General features: G+C 40.0%; 1 protein-coding gene across 1 annotated transcript in view; it reads right to left on the bottom strand.

Annotated features, from left to right (window-relative positions):
* The window catches only part of TMBIM4 (transmembrane BAX inhibitor motif containing 4), a 28,274-nt gene extending 16,639 nt beyond the window's left edge, over positions 1-11,635 (bottom strand). The window contains exon 1 of the mRNA XM_044229090.1: positions 11,460-11,635. Within this exon, the coding sequence (XP_044085025.1) occupies positions 11,460-11,556 (97 nt within the window). The 5' untranslated portion in view covers positions 11,557-11,635. The remainder of the gene's footprint in view (positions 1-11,459) is intronic.
* Between the last annotated feature and the right edge of the window lie 1,107 nt (positions 11,636-12,742).

The following is a 12,742-nucleotide window of genomic DNA, read 5'->3' as shown; positions in this document are numbered from 1 at the left end:
TAATTTCCACCATAGATCTATAACTTGCTTTCTTAAAAAGGCCCTGATGTCTGCATGCTGTAGAAGGTCATTTCCACCTTTCTCACAAGAGCAGAGAAAAGCCATATTACTGTCATGGACAATGTTATTTGGGCTATCTTTCTGCAAATTTAATTACTAAACTAAAGGCCAAATTATTATTTCCTCAAGGGATTTTCCAGACTGCAAAAAAAAAATCATACATTTAATTTTGATACCATATTATATACCTCACATAACTCAAACCTATTCCATATATTTTCTCAATTAAGCAGTGAAAGAGCTAATGTTAATTTTTACCATTTCCTGGAACTGTTCCATAGTTCAAAATAGTATATTTAATGCTTATTTGGATATGGGTGTGTGCACACAAGTGCATATGTAATGGAAGTGTGGAAGAATATACACTAAGGTATTAATAATGGTTTTCTCTGAGCACAATGACTGGAGATGATTTGCATGTTCAGTTCTTTGCTAATCTGTGTTCTTTATATATCACCAGTAAATATTTATTACTTTTGCAATAAAAAAACATTTTGAAGAAACCTGTGCTAAGCTGGGGCACCTGGCTGGTAGGTCAAGAGAATGTGACTCTTGATCTTGGGGTTGTAATTTCAAGCCCCACACTGGGTTTACAGATTACTTAAAATCTTTTTTTTTTTTTTTTTTTTTTTTTTTTTAATTAAAGAAGGGTGCCTGGATGGCTCAGATGTTGAGCATCTGCCTTTGGTTCAAGTCATGGTCCTGGAGTCCTGGCATTGAGTCCTGCATCAGGCTCTGTGCTCAGTGGTGAGCCTGCTATTCCCGCTCCCTCTGCCTGCCACTCCCCCTGCTTGTACGCTCTCTCTCTCTGTGTCAAATAAATAGAAACTTTTTTAAAATTAAAAAATTAAAGAAACCTGGGCTAAGCCAATAAATTCATACTCATAAAAATAATCCTTATGCCAATAGATTTCTAGTGTCTAGATTTCTAGACACTTTTTAAAAAGAACCTTATCAGCGCCTAAGTGGCTCAGTTGGTTAAGCTCCTGACTCTTGATTTCAGCTCAGGTCAGATCTCAGCATTGTGAGATCGAGTCCGTCAGGCTCTGCACTCAGTGAAGAGTATACTTGAGATTCTCCTTCTCCCTCTGCCCATTCCCCCACGTGCACGTGGGCATGTGCCCTCTCTCTCTTTCTAAAATAGATAAATCTTTAAAAAATAAAATAAAAATTTAAAAGGACCTTTAATCAGATCCAAAGGAAAAGCAACAAGGGACACCCATTTTGAATAACTAATACAAAACGTGGCATAGGCTATTCATACTTAGCTCACAGAGCAAAATAAAAGAGCTGACAGGAAAAGAATATAAACCAAACAGCAATTATCTTTCAATTTTTTTGGACTTCTGATCTCTCCCTCTGCTACTTTTATTGCCCCCTTTTCTTCTACTCAAACTTAACATGGCCAGAATGGCAACTCTTCATTTCTACCCAGATCTATCCTTCTCCCAGTCTTCTTATCAGTAACCAGCACCAACATTCCCCACACCAAAAATGTGGGGGCATCATCTCTGATTTGCCTCCCTTCTTCCAACTATCCACAACTACTGGAGCCTTCACTCATCAAGTACAACAGGTCCTCCTCGTTGGTCTCTGCTACCTGTTGGCTGTAGGAGCTGTCACCTACTACTAAAGCGGTCCTCTTATTGGTCTCCATGCTTCCATTCCTGTCCCACATCCTTCACACAGTGGTCAGAGTGATCTTTTTATAAAATGAACAATGTCATGTGACTCCCTGCTTAAACACTTAGAATAAAATTAAAAGCCCTGAGGTCTACAAGGTCCTACCCGATATACAACTTTTCCAACCTCATCTCACACCAACCACTCCTTCCTTTCCTCACTAGCTTTACCCACACTAACTACCTCTCTGTTCAGCAAGCATGCCAACTCCTTCTTTGTCTGGGCCTTTGCCCTTGCTGTTTCCCCTGCCTGGAATGCCTGTGTCCTTCTTTACATGGAATGGTAGTTTAAAAGGGAGTTTTTGACACTCCCTTCAAGGGACTCACTTCCAACAAAAAGAATAAGGCAGAAGTGACAATGTGTATTATTTCTAATACTAAGTCATAAATGGCAATTTTTTATACCTCAGTTAAAAGAAAAGAGTAATATTTTTTATTACTTTATTACTATTATATCATAAGAGTCTTCTTAGAAGACTCACTCTATGGCATCATTTCTCAACCTTTTTCACTGTGTACCTAAGAAGCCTTCTGGACATTATTTTCCTAATAGTCCTCCAATAAAATTTTAATGGCACAAACATACTGTACATCTGTTTATGTATCGTGATTCTTCAGAAGGCTACAAACCACTGTAAAATCTGAAGGTTCTTTGCTCTCCACCTCAAGAACCAGTTTTCACCCTCTTGGCATAGTGATGTGAGTGAGAATTCTTGGAAGTATATCGTTCAGTTGACTTCAGCCCCACCCTATATTTTGACTAGAACCTATGACAAATCCTAATCTAGAATAAGTAAGATGTCTGGCTCTTAAAAACTGATAAAAAAGATATTTATTCAAGCCACTATATTTTGTGGTAATTTGTCACACAGCAACACAAAACTCATTTAGACCTTGGTACCTGAAAGTAGGGTGCTGCCACACCAAAAATCTAAAATACGGAAGGCTCTGGAATCAGGCAGTGGATGGAAGATGGCAGGTCTTTGAGGTAAAAGCTCAAAAAATCTTGAAAAAACTGTTTATAGAAGGATGATACCTTTGAGGAAGCTGTGGGTTACAGCTTAAAGTAAAGTGAGGAAAACCTTATTGGAAACTGGAGAGAACTAAGAAAATCCTTGTTTTGTACTGGCAAAAAAAAAAAAAAATTAGCAACACTGTCACCTGTGGGAACACAGAAAGTAGAAAATGTACCTAACGAAGTGTGGGTTCAAACTAAAGGAGATTTCCAGACAAAATACTGAAGGTACTTGCTGGCCTCTTGCTGCTTATACTAAAATACAAGAGCAGAGCAAAGGATGTGATTGTAAAATCCTTTGTTAAGACTCACAAATATCTAATTTTGCACCTCAGAAAAACCATTCAAACACAGGGCTTCTGAGTAGCTTGAGGAAGCCATCTCTTCTCTAAGCTGACTCCAAGACATTTCTCGGTGTAGCTTTTATCTACCGGAATAAACCTCAAGAAGAACCACAGGAAATCCAAAAAGGTTCTAAGAAATTTTATTGGAAAAAAATACCACCACATTATGCCTGTCCAACCACCACATACTGGGGGTATGGGTACAGATCAATTTGTCTCTTTAGTTCCAAAGTCTTCAAAAGGAAATATACTCAGAGGATATACTTAAGAAACTACACCCAAGGGCGCCTGGGTGGCTCAGTGGGTTAAGCCCCTGCCTTCAGCTCAGGTCATGATCTCAGGGGTCCTGGGATTGAGTCCCACATGGGGCTCTCTGCTCGGCAGGAAGCCTGCTTCCCCACCCCACCCCCCTCTGCCTGCCTCTCTGCCTACTTGTGATCTCTCTGTCAAATAAATAAATAAAATCTTTAAAAAAAAAAAAAAAAGAAAGAAACTACACCCAAGAGGCCTCATTCACATCTGAAATTTATTTAGATGACAAAAATTCTGGATCTTGCATTGAGGCTATACTCGAGTAAGACTTTCTGAGGGTATTAGCCTTTCAAGTGGAAAACAGAAAAATCTGTAACCAGAGGAAAGGCTGTGGTAGTTTAAAACAATTATTTTATTTGGCCCACCAATTATTTGACACTTACCTTCTAAAGGTGAGGCCTAAATCCCCTCCCCTGGAGTGTGGACTGGACTTAGTAACTTGCTTCAAATGAATACAAGAAGGAGATGTGATGGTGCGTGAGTACCATGACTTAGTTCAGTAAAGACACTCTGGCTTCCTTGTTGCTCTCTAATGGATCACATGCTCTGGAGGAAGCTAGGTTCCATGCCATAAGGACACACAGGGGCCTATGAAGAAGTTCATGTGGCAAAGAACTGAGGGGCCTTCTGTCAACAGCCACATGAGGAAGATTTTCAGGAAGATCCTCCAGTCCACTCTTGCCTTCAGCTGACTATAGCCAAAGTCCCCATCTTGGCTAGAATCTCATGAGACACCTTGAGCCAGAACCAAGTCAAACCTCTCCCAGAATCCTGACCCTCAGAAACTGTGAGACAATAACTATGTGCTGTTCTAAGTTACCAAGTTTGAGGGTAATTTTTTATAAAGCAATAGATCACTAATAAATGTAGCTAGCTGCTTCTCATCACAACCGCCATCTCCTTTAAGAGTGCGTTCCCTGACCATTCCTTACTTATACTGCTGCCAAATTACAATTCATAAAGACTGAAATGTTGTCTGTCACTGCTATATCCTTAATATCATTACAAGGCCCAATAGTTTTGTAAATAAAGGAAAATGCTCATCTTTACTTACAGAGCTAAAGAAATGCAAATTAAAACAAGGCAATATTTTTTACCTACCAGGAGAGTCAGTAAACTAAGGCTCCGGGGCTAACTGGAGCCCACCATTGGATTTTCTAAGTAGAATTTTCTTGGGCAAGATAGTGCTCCCAAGTATATATCGTGTATGTATCATCTCCAGCTGCTTGTGCTCTACAAAGGTAGAGCTGACTAGTTGCAACAGAGGCCTCATGGCCCCACAAAGCTGAAAATATTCACCATTTGGCAATTTGTAGAAAATGTCTGCCAACCCCTGATCCAACAGACTGCCAAATAAGAAAAGAGTCTGATGATACTCCGTGTTGGTGAGGGTGCAAAAAAGTACCCTCATATATTGTTTGTCAGGAGTCAACAGGTACAATCTCTTTGGAGACTGATAAAGCTACATGTACTGCTTTTTTTAAATAAAAAAAAATTGTAAATGAAAATAAGTTGTAGTAACGTATAATATCATCCCATAGATTATAATGTTGTGCTTCTGAGTATATACTATTTTATCTAGTTTTAGTGTTTCACAAATATACACACAGCTAAAACAGACTAGCTTAATAGACTACTATGTTACATATATATTACAACTAGTTACATAAACTAGGTTAGTTGGTACTGTAAAGAGCTCAAGACAGAGACTTACTCAGAAATTCATTCTCACATAACTTTCCTGTAGCTTCACGATTTGTGCTTTCCACCAATGAGTAATGACATTTTAGATATGATGTTCCGAAAGTATTTCCCAGAAAACATACGCATTACATTTTTAAAGGAACCTCTTTTTACGCATCTAAAGGCAGTGAGGAAGTAAAAGTTTTGAAGTCACAGCTGTTCTCCTTAAGGCATTAGGTTACCTAACTTATCCTGCTTTAAAAAAATAAAACTTAATTTGCTTTAAAAGTCAGGGGGAGGGTTCACTTTGTTTTACCATTTATTTAGTAAAGAACCAGAGACAGATGAGAACCAGTTTTTTAAAACAGACGTAGTCAGCTTAATTACCAGCTCAATTATCAGAGCTCCTAAGTAAAATGCTCCTGCATTATTTAAATATTCATGAATTATTGAGTTTCTGGTATTTGATTAGCATTGTTATAGTGACATAAAACCTACAGAGGTAAATCAAGTATAAGGCTAATTATTTCTTTAAAAACAATCTGCATACGCAGACATATGGAAAGAGCATTCACCTAGGGATTATGAAACCTGGTTTCTAGTTCCCCTGCCTCACTCTCAAGAACTATGCTATTTTAGACAAGTGTTTGGAAACTTAGTTTTCTGTAAAACATATGTGTATATTATGTTAGGGACTGTAATTCCAGAGAAAATAACAATATTGTTATTACAAAATTTTTTCAGCATTTATATATCCAAACCAGCCCTCCACTGGGATTCTACTTCCTCCTTGAAGCTTGCCTAGATTATTCTGGTTTACACACTCTCACTTCCTTCCTTAAATTCCCTCCAGACCTGGCACTTTAGAATTTCATTAAGTTGCTATCACAGATTAGTTTGACCACTGGCCAACCCAACTAATGCCTTAAGGACAGCAACTGAGACTTCCAAAACTTTTATTTCCTCACTTACTTTACCTTCAATAAAATGTACTTTTAAAAAAATGTAGTGTATCTATGAAATGAATATTAATGATTCAAAATTTTCCTAAATGGCAGAATCCGAACTCACTAAGATTTCTCTAATAACTGCCTGCTATTCACACATCTGATACCACCTCCACAGAAATGTAATTCTCCGCACTAGCTGCAGTTCTCTATCCCTGTCCTTCCCTGAAGTAACTGATTCTCTTTCTTTATCACGTTTGGGATCAGCAGAGACCCTCATGTTCCCTCTGGAATCTATGCCATAGCCAGGAGTTCTAATCCCCTGGGTGTTCTTGCAATAACAATTCTTAATTACTCTAATGTATTACATCGTCACATCATCACTGTGCACTTCACAGATGAATGGAGTCTGAATGGAGTCTTACTGGTTTAAGCAAACTTATAGTAAAAAGCTGAGTCTGAAAACCAATCTTCCACAAACTATCCCAAAAAGCTGAAGAGGAAAGAGTACTCCCAAATTCATTCTATAAACCAGCTTTACCCCAATATCAAAGCCAAAGACACTAGAAGAAAAAACTACAAACCAATATCTTTGGTGAATACTGACTTGAAACTCATCAACAAATACTAGCAAGACAGACATACAGAACAATGGAACAGAAGACCAAAAGTAAACCTGTGCATATATGGTCAAGTGATTTTCAACAAGAATGCCAACACCATTCAATGAAGGAAAGCCCTATCTCTTCAATAAACAGTGCTAGGAAAACTGGATAGCCACATGTGAAAGAATCAAGTTGAACCCTTACCTTACGTCATACACAAATATTAACTCAAAATAACTTCAAGGCCTAAACATCAGACCTAAAACTGTAAAAACCCCTAGGAAAAAAACACAGGGGAAAAGCTTCATGATATTGGGTTTGGCAATGATTTCTTGAATATGACACTAAAAGCATAGGCAACAAAAGTAAAAATAGATAAATTGTCCTACATCAACATTTAAAACTCTGTACATCAAAGGATGTAATCAACATAGTAAAAAGGCAACCTACAGAATGGGAGAGAATTTTAAGTCATTATATATAAGAGGTTAATATTTAGAATATATAAGGAATTATTACAATTCAATAACAAAAAAATAAATAACTCAATTAAAATATGGGCAAAGAGAATGAGATGCCACAGACTAACAGAAAACATTTGCAAAGATGCATCTGATAAAACTACTGTTATCCAAAATATACAAAGAACTCTTCAAACTCAACCATAAGAAAATGAACAACTCACTGAAAAAGCAGGCAAAAGACCTAAACAGACACTTCACTGAACAAAATATACAGATAGCAAATAACATATGGAAAGATGCTCAACATCATACGTCATCAGGGAAATGCAAATTAAAACATTACACACCTATTAGAATGGCTGAAATCCAAAACCTGACACCACCAAATGCTGACAAGAATGTCTAGCAACAGGAACTCTCATTCATTGCTGCTGGAATGCAAAGTGGTATAGCTATTTTGGAGGATGGTTTGACAGTTTCTTACAAAACTAATCACACTCTTACACGTTCCAGCAACTGTGCTCTAGCAGTCTTACAGAACTAAACATACTCTCATCATACAATCCAGCAATCATACTCCTTGGCATTTATCCAAATGAGCTGAAAACTTGTGACTACAAAACAATCTACACATGGAGGTTTATATAGTAACTTTAGCCATAATTGCCAAAATTTGGAGGCAACCAAGATGTCCTTCAGTAGGGGAATGAGTAAACTGAAGTACATGCTGACAATGGACTATTATTCAGCACCAAAGAGAAATAAGCCATCAAGCCATGAAAAGATATGGAGGAATCTTGAATGCACATTACTAAGTTAAAGAAATCAATCTGAAAAGGCTATATACTGTATGATTCCAACTATACAACATTCTGTAAAAGGTAAAACTATGGAGACAGTAGAAAGATCAGTGGTTACAGGGGCTGATGGGAGGGAAGAATGAACAGGCAGAGCATAGAGGGGTTTTAAGGCAATGAAACTATCCCATATAATTCTATAATGGGGGATCTCTGTCATTACATATTTGTCAAAACCCATAGGATGTACAATAGAGTGAACTCTAATATAAACTATGGACTCTGGGTGATAACGTGTCAGCTTAGGCTCATGGATTATAACAAAGTGGGAAAGGTTATGAATGAGTAGAAACAGGTTATGAAGGAACTCTACTTCCCACTCAGTTTGCTGTGAACCTAAATTGCTTAAAAAAATTAAGTCCATCCTAAAAAAGGGCGAAGTATTTAAATAACATTTTTACAAAGAAGATACAAATGTCCCATAAGTATATGAAAAGATGCTGAACATTACTAATTATTAGGGAAATGCAAAGCAAAACCACAATGAGGTATCACCTCATACCCAAGTGGATGGCCACCTTCAGAGAAACAGGCAAAAGAACAAGTGTCAGTGAGAATGTAGAGAAACTGCAACACTCGTGCAATGTCGGTTAGAAAGGAAATGGTGTTGTCGCGATGTAAAACAGTATCGTAATTCCCTAAAACACTAAAAATACAATTACCATACCGTGAGAGGATATAAAATATATATTGGTTTCTGCGCCAGCTTCCTGGCACGGAGTTCTTGAAACCCTTGTCACTTCCGAACTGGTAAGAGCACTAGGAGCATCTTTTGTTCTAACATTTGGTCTTTCACTCCAGTTGCTGACACAGGGTTCCTGAAACCCTTATAATTTTCTGTGTAACAGGTGTGTCTTTTGTTCTACTGAGGTGATCCCACATGAGCTCTTAAATGAGGGCTGGTCACCAGAAAGAACAAGCCATAAGCAAGTGCAGAATTTTCAGCCCTGCCAAAGTGGGGAGAAGAGAAAAGGTTGAATATGGGGCTAATAATTGATATCCCTAAATGAGGAAGCCTCCATAAAACATTACGAGTTTAGGGTCTGGAGAGCTTCCAGGTTGGTGAATGCATCCACATGCTGGAAGGATGACACAACTCAACTCTGTGGGGACAGAAGCACCTGTGCTTGGTACCCTCCCAGACCTCCCACTTTATCTCTCTTCATCTGGTTGTTTACCTGTATCTTTTAATAAACTGGTAATATATATTATATATATAAACTGGTAATATATATTATATATCATATATATATGATTTTATATATATATATATATATATATATACTGGTAAATATAAATGTTTCCTTGAGTTCTGTGAGCTGCTCTGGTAAATTCATCAAAACCAAAAAGGGAGTCATGGGAACCTTCAATGTATAGCCAAGTCTGACAAGTTATGGGTAACCTGGGGACCTATTACTTGCAACCGGCATCTGAAGTGGGGTGAGAGCAGTCGTCAATGGGACTGAGACCTTAACCTGGGGGATCTGATACTATCCACTCAGAGAGAGCATCAGAACTGAGTTCAGACTCATGTCTCACGAGTCTCACGAACTCATGAGACATGAGTTCATGACACAGAGTGGGTGTCATGGAGAACTGCCTGATATAGGGGAAAACACAAACACACACACACACACACACACACACACACACACATTTGGTGACCACAAGTATCAAAACTGAAGTGTTCTGTGTGAGTAATAAAGGAGAAACACAGGAGGAAGAACTAGTTCTTTCCCTACTCAGGTGGGAAAAAAATGGGTTTTTCACTAAAACACGTATGATCCAGCAATTCCACTTCTGGGTATACAGACAAAACAACTGAAAGCAGGATCCCACGTGGGTATTGTGCACACATGTTTATAGCAGTGATTCATAGTGAGGTGGAAGCTATCCAGGTGTGGACAAGTGGCTAAACAGAAAAACAAAATGTGATTTTGTCACACAATGGAAAATTATTCAGCCTTAAAAAGCAAAGTGTAACACATGCTACAAAATGGATACACCCTGGGGCATCTGGTGGCTCAGTGTGTTAAGTGTCAGACTCTTGAGTTTGGCCTGGGTCAGATCTCAAAGAGTTGTGAAATCCTGCCCCAAGATGGGCTCTGCCCCAGGCATGGGTCTTAATATTCTCTCTCTCCCTCTCCCTCTGCCCCTCCCCCATCTCCCTCTCTTTAAAAAAAAAAAATGGATACAACCTAAAAACATGCTAACTGAAATAAACCAGTCACAAAAAGATACACACCGTATGGTTCCACTTACATGAGCTATCTAGTGGAGCCAAATTCATAAAGCAGAAAGTAGAATGATCATTGCCAGGCACTGGGAGAGGGGAAAACAGCAAGTTCTTGGATGATACAGAATTTCAGTTTTACAAGATTAAAAAGTCCTGGAGACTGGCTGTACAACAAGGTGAATACCTACTGAACTGTACATTTAAATATGGTTAAGAACGTACATTTTTAATGAAATGTGTTTCACCACAATTAAAAATTTAATTGAAAAAACTATGCTCATTTGCCAAAATCATTCCAAAATTCAATTCCAGAAATATCATAGATGTCAAGGATCAAGATTCTTAGCGCATCAGATTGTCCTAATTCTTTTTCCAGAATAAGTTCCAGCCGCGGGGACAGAATGAAAATATGGGACAACCTCTGTAATCAACTGGCTGAACTAGAACGAACAATGAAATCCACTTACGTGAAACTAAGCATTTTATATTTTTTAAGCATTTTAAATTCAGTAAATACTGCATAATAACTTAAAACTAATACTGCATTTTGATTGGTCTCTAAAGCTTCCATTTCCAGGAACTGCCTCAATTAAATCTCAAACTTACGTTGAGTTCCAGGTCTTGCAGACACCAAACAGTGAAGAGGAACAAAGATGGTCCCTGTCCCCACACATCCTACAACCCAGCAAAGGACACACCCGAGTATACAGAAACTTGAAACGCGATCACACCCCTAAACCAAAAATATGTAAGCAAATAACTGCATTCAGGTGCACGTCACAATAACCACCTAATAAACTTCTTTTCACCTTAAAAAGTAACCCTGAATTTCTTTGAAAATCAAGATGCCAAATAAAGGCTGCCGAGGTTTTCATGTCCTTTTGTACGGGGAGGAAGGCAGGATTAAAGCGGGATGAGCTTCAGCTCGGGTTCCCGAAGGGAGCGCGCAGCTACCCGACCACGGCGCCTCCCCAGGGCCGCGCTCTCCCCGGGAGCGCTTCCTCCCGACTCCCGGGGGAGGGCGCTCTTCCGCGGAGTCCGGGGGGCGGGGCGGGGAGCCGCAAGCAAGGCTTTCCTCTGAATCCCAAGGGAGCCGCGCTCCGCCAGCGAGCCCCGCCCCGGGAGGAGCTGCCGGCGGAAGCCGAAAGCCACCCCTAGAGGCCGACAGCGCAGCAGGCTCGGCGCGGAGCCGCCCGCAGGGACCGGGCTGGGGGGAGGGGAACGGGAAGGGACGAGAGGGATGGAAGGACGTACCCATTCGGATGTGCACACTGGCCGAGGCCACGCAGCTGCCATAGTTGAAATCATCCTCGATGGAGGAGCAGGGGTAGCGGGGGTCGGGGTTGGCCATGTCGGCAGCAGCACCCCAGCGACCCCGCCGAGCTAGGGCAACGACGCAGACTCAACGGCCTTCGAGCCACTTCCGGCCTGAAGCGCTCCAGCCCCGACTAGCCGAGCGCAGCCCGCGCTCATCGATGCGCTCACCCCCGGCGCTGCGGTAAGGCTGAGAGGAAGGAGGGTGCTTCAGCTTGGGGCGGGAGAGAAAATGAATTACGTTCCCGGCGTCATCTAAAATGCAGCTTTTCTCAGATTTTCCCTCGACAAGCTTTTTTAAATCCTCTGACCTGGAGAGTTGCTGAAAGTGATAGAAGCGAGGTCCCATCCATCTGTTCTTGGAACAAATACTCAGCTCATTCACATGGTCCTTCAATAATCACACGGGAGATACACTTTTTATTATTTTTAATATTAATAATATTCCCTAAATTTCCTGAGCACTTTCTATTAGCCAGGCTTTCCGAATGAGGTAATGCCCCATGAGCACAGAAGACAAGCGCCAACCAGAGAAGACTGAAGTGATGCGGGTAGGTTCAGATGAGGGGCGAAGCTGAGGGTTAAGATACGGGTGACAAAGAATGAGACAGGGATGGGAGGGCACAGACAGTGCGAAGGACTGTTGTACCAATCCCTCCTTACCAATCGGAACTTACTATGAATGCAAAAATAAGGCGGTGGTGTTCTAAGAAGCATGAACGTCCAAGCAATCCTAGCCTATCCTTTTTTACTTGTGTTACTTCCCGATATTAGCCAATTACTAAAATGAAGCTATTGAGGGAAAGGAAAAGAGGGCCAACCATAATTTCTTTTCCTGTACATCCTTGCCAGTAAGCTGAAGGTAAAGAGTGTTAGTAGAATGTGTACATCTCAAGAAGTAAGATAAAAATATTTTTAGTTTGTTGTATATAACTGTTCCACAGTTCTAGTAAGAATGAAATGCTTATGTATATACAGGCTAGGAAATACAAACTGTGATTTTGGTGATCTTTATGAGCTTGCCTTTAAAACTGGTATTATACCATATAAGGATCAATGATAAAATTAGTGCTAATAATTTTTTAAAAGATTTTATTTATGAATTTGACAGAGAGACACACAGCGAGAGAGGGAATACAAGCAAAGGGAGTGGGAGAGGGAGAAGCAGGCTTCCTGTAGAGCAGGCTCCCCCCGACCCATGTGGGGCTTGATCCCAGGACCCT

The sequence above is a fragment of the Neovison vison genome, chromosome 12 (genome assembly GCF_020171115.1).
Source record: "Neovison vison isolate M4711 chromosome 12, ASM_NN_V1, whole genome shotgun sequence".
NCBI classification, from domain to species: domain Eukaryota; kingdom Metazoa; phylum Chordata; class Mammalia; order Carnivora; family Mustelidae; genus Neogale; species Neogale vison.
The sequence above is the reverse complement of the archived record's forward strand: the minus strand, read 5'-3'. Positions and strand labels throughout refer to the sequence as shown.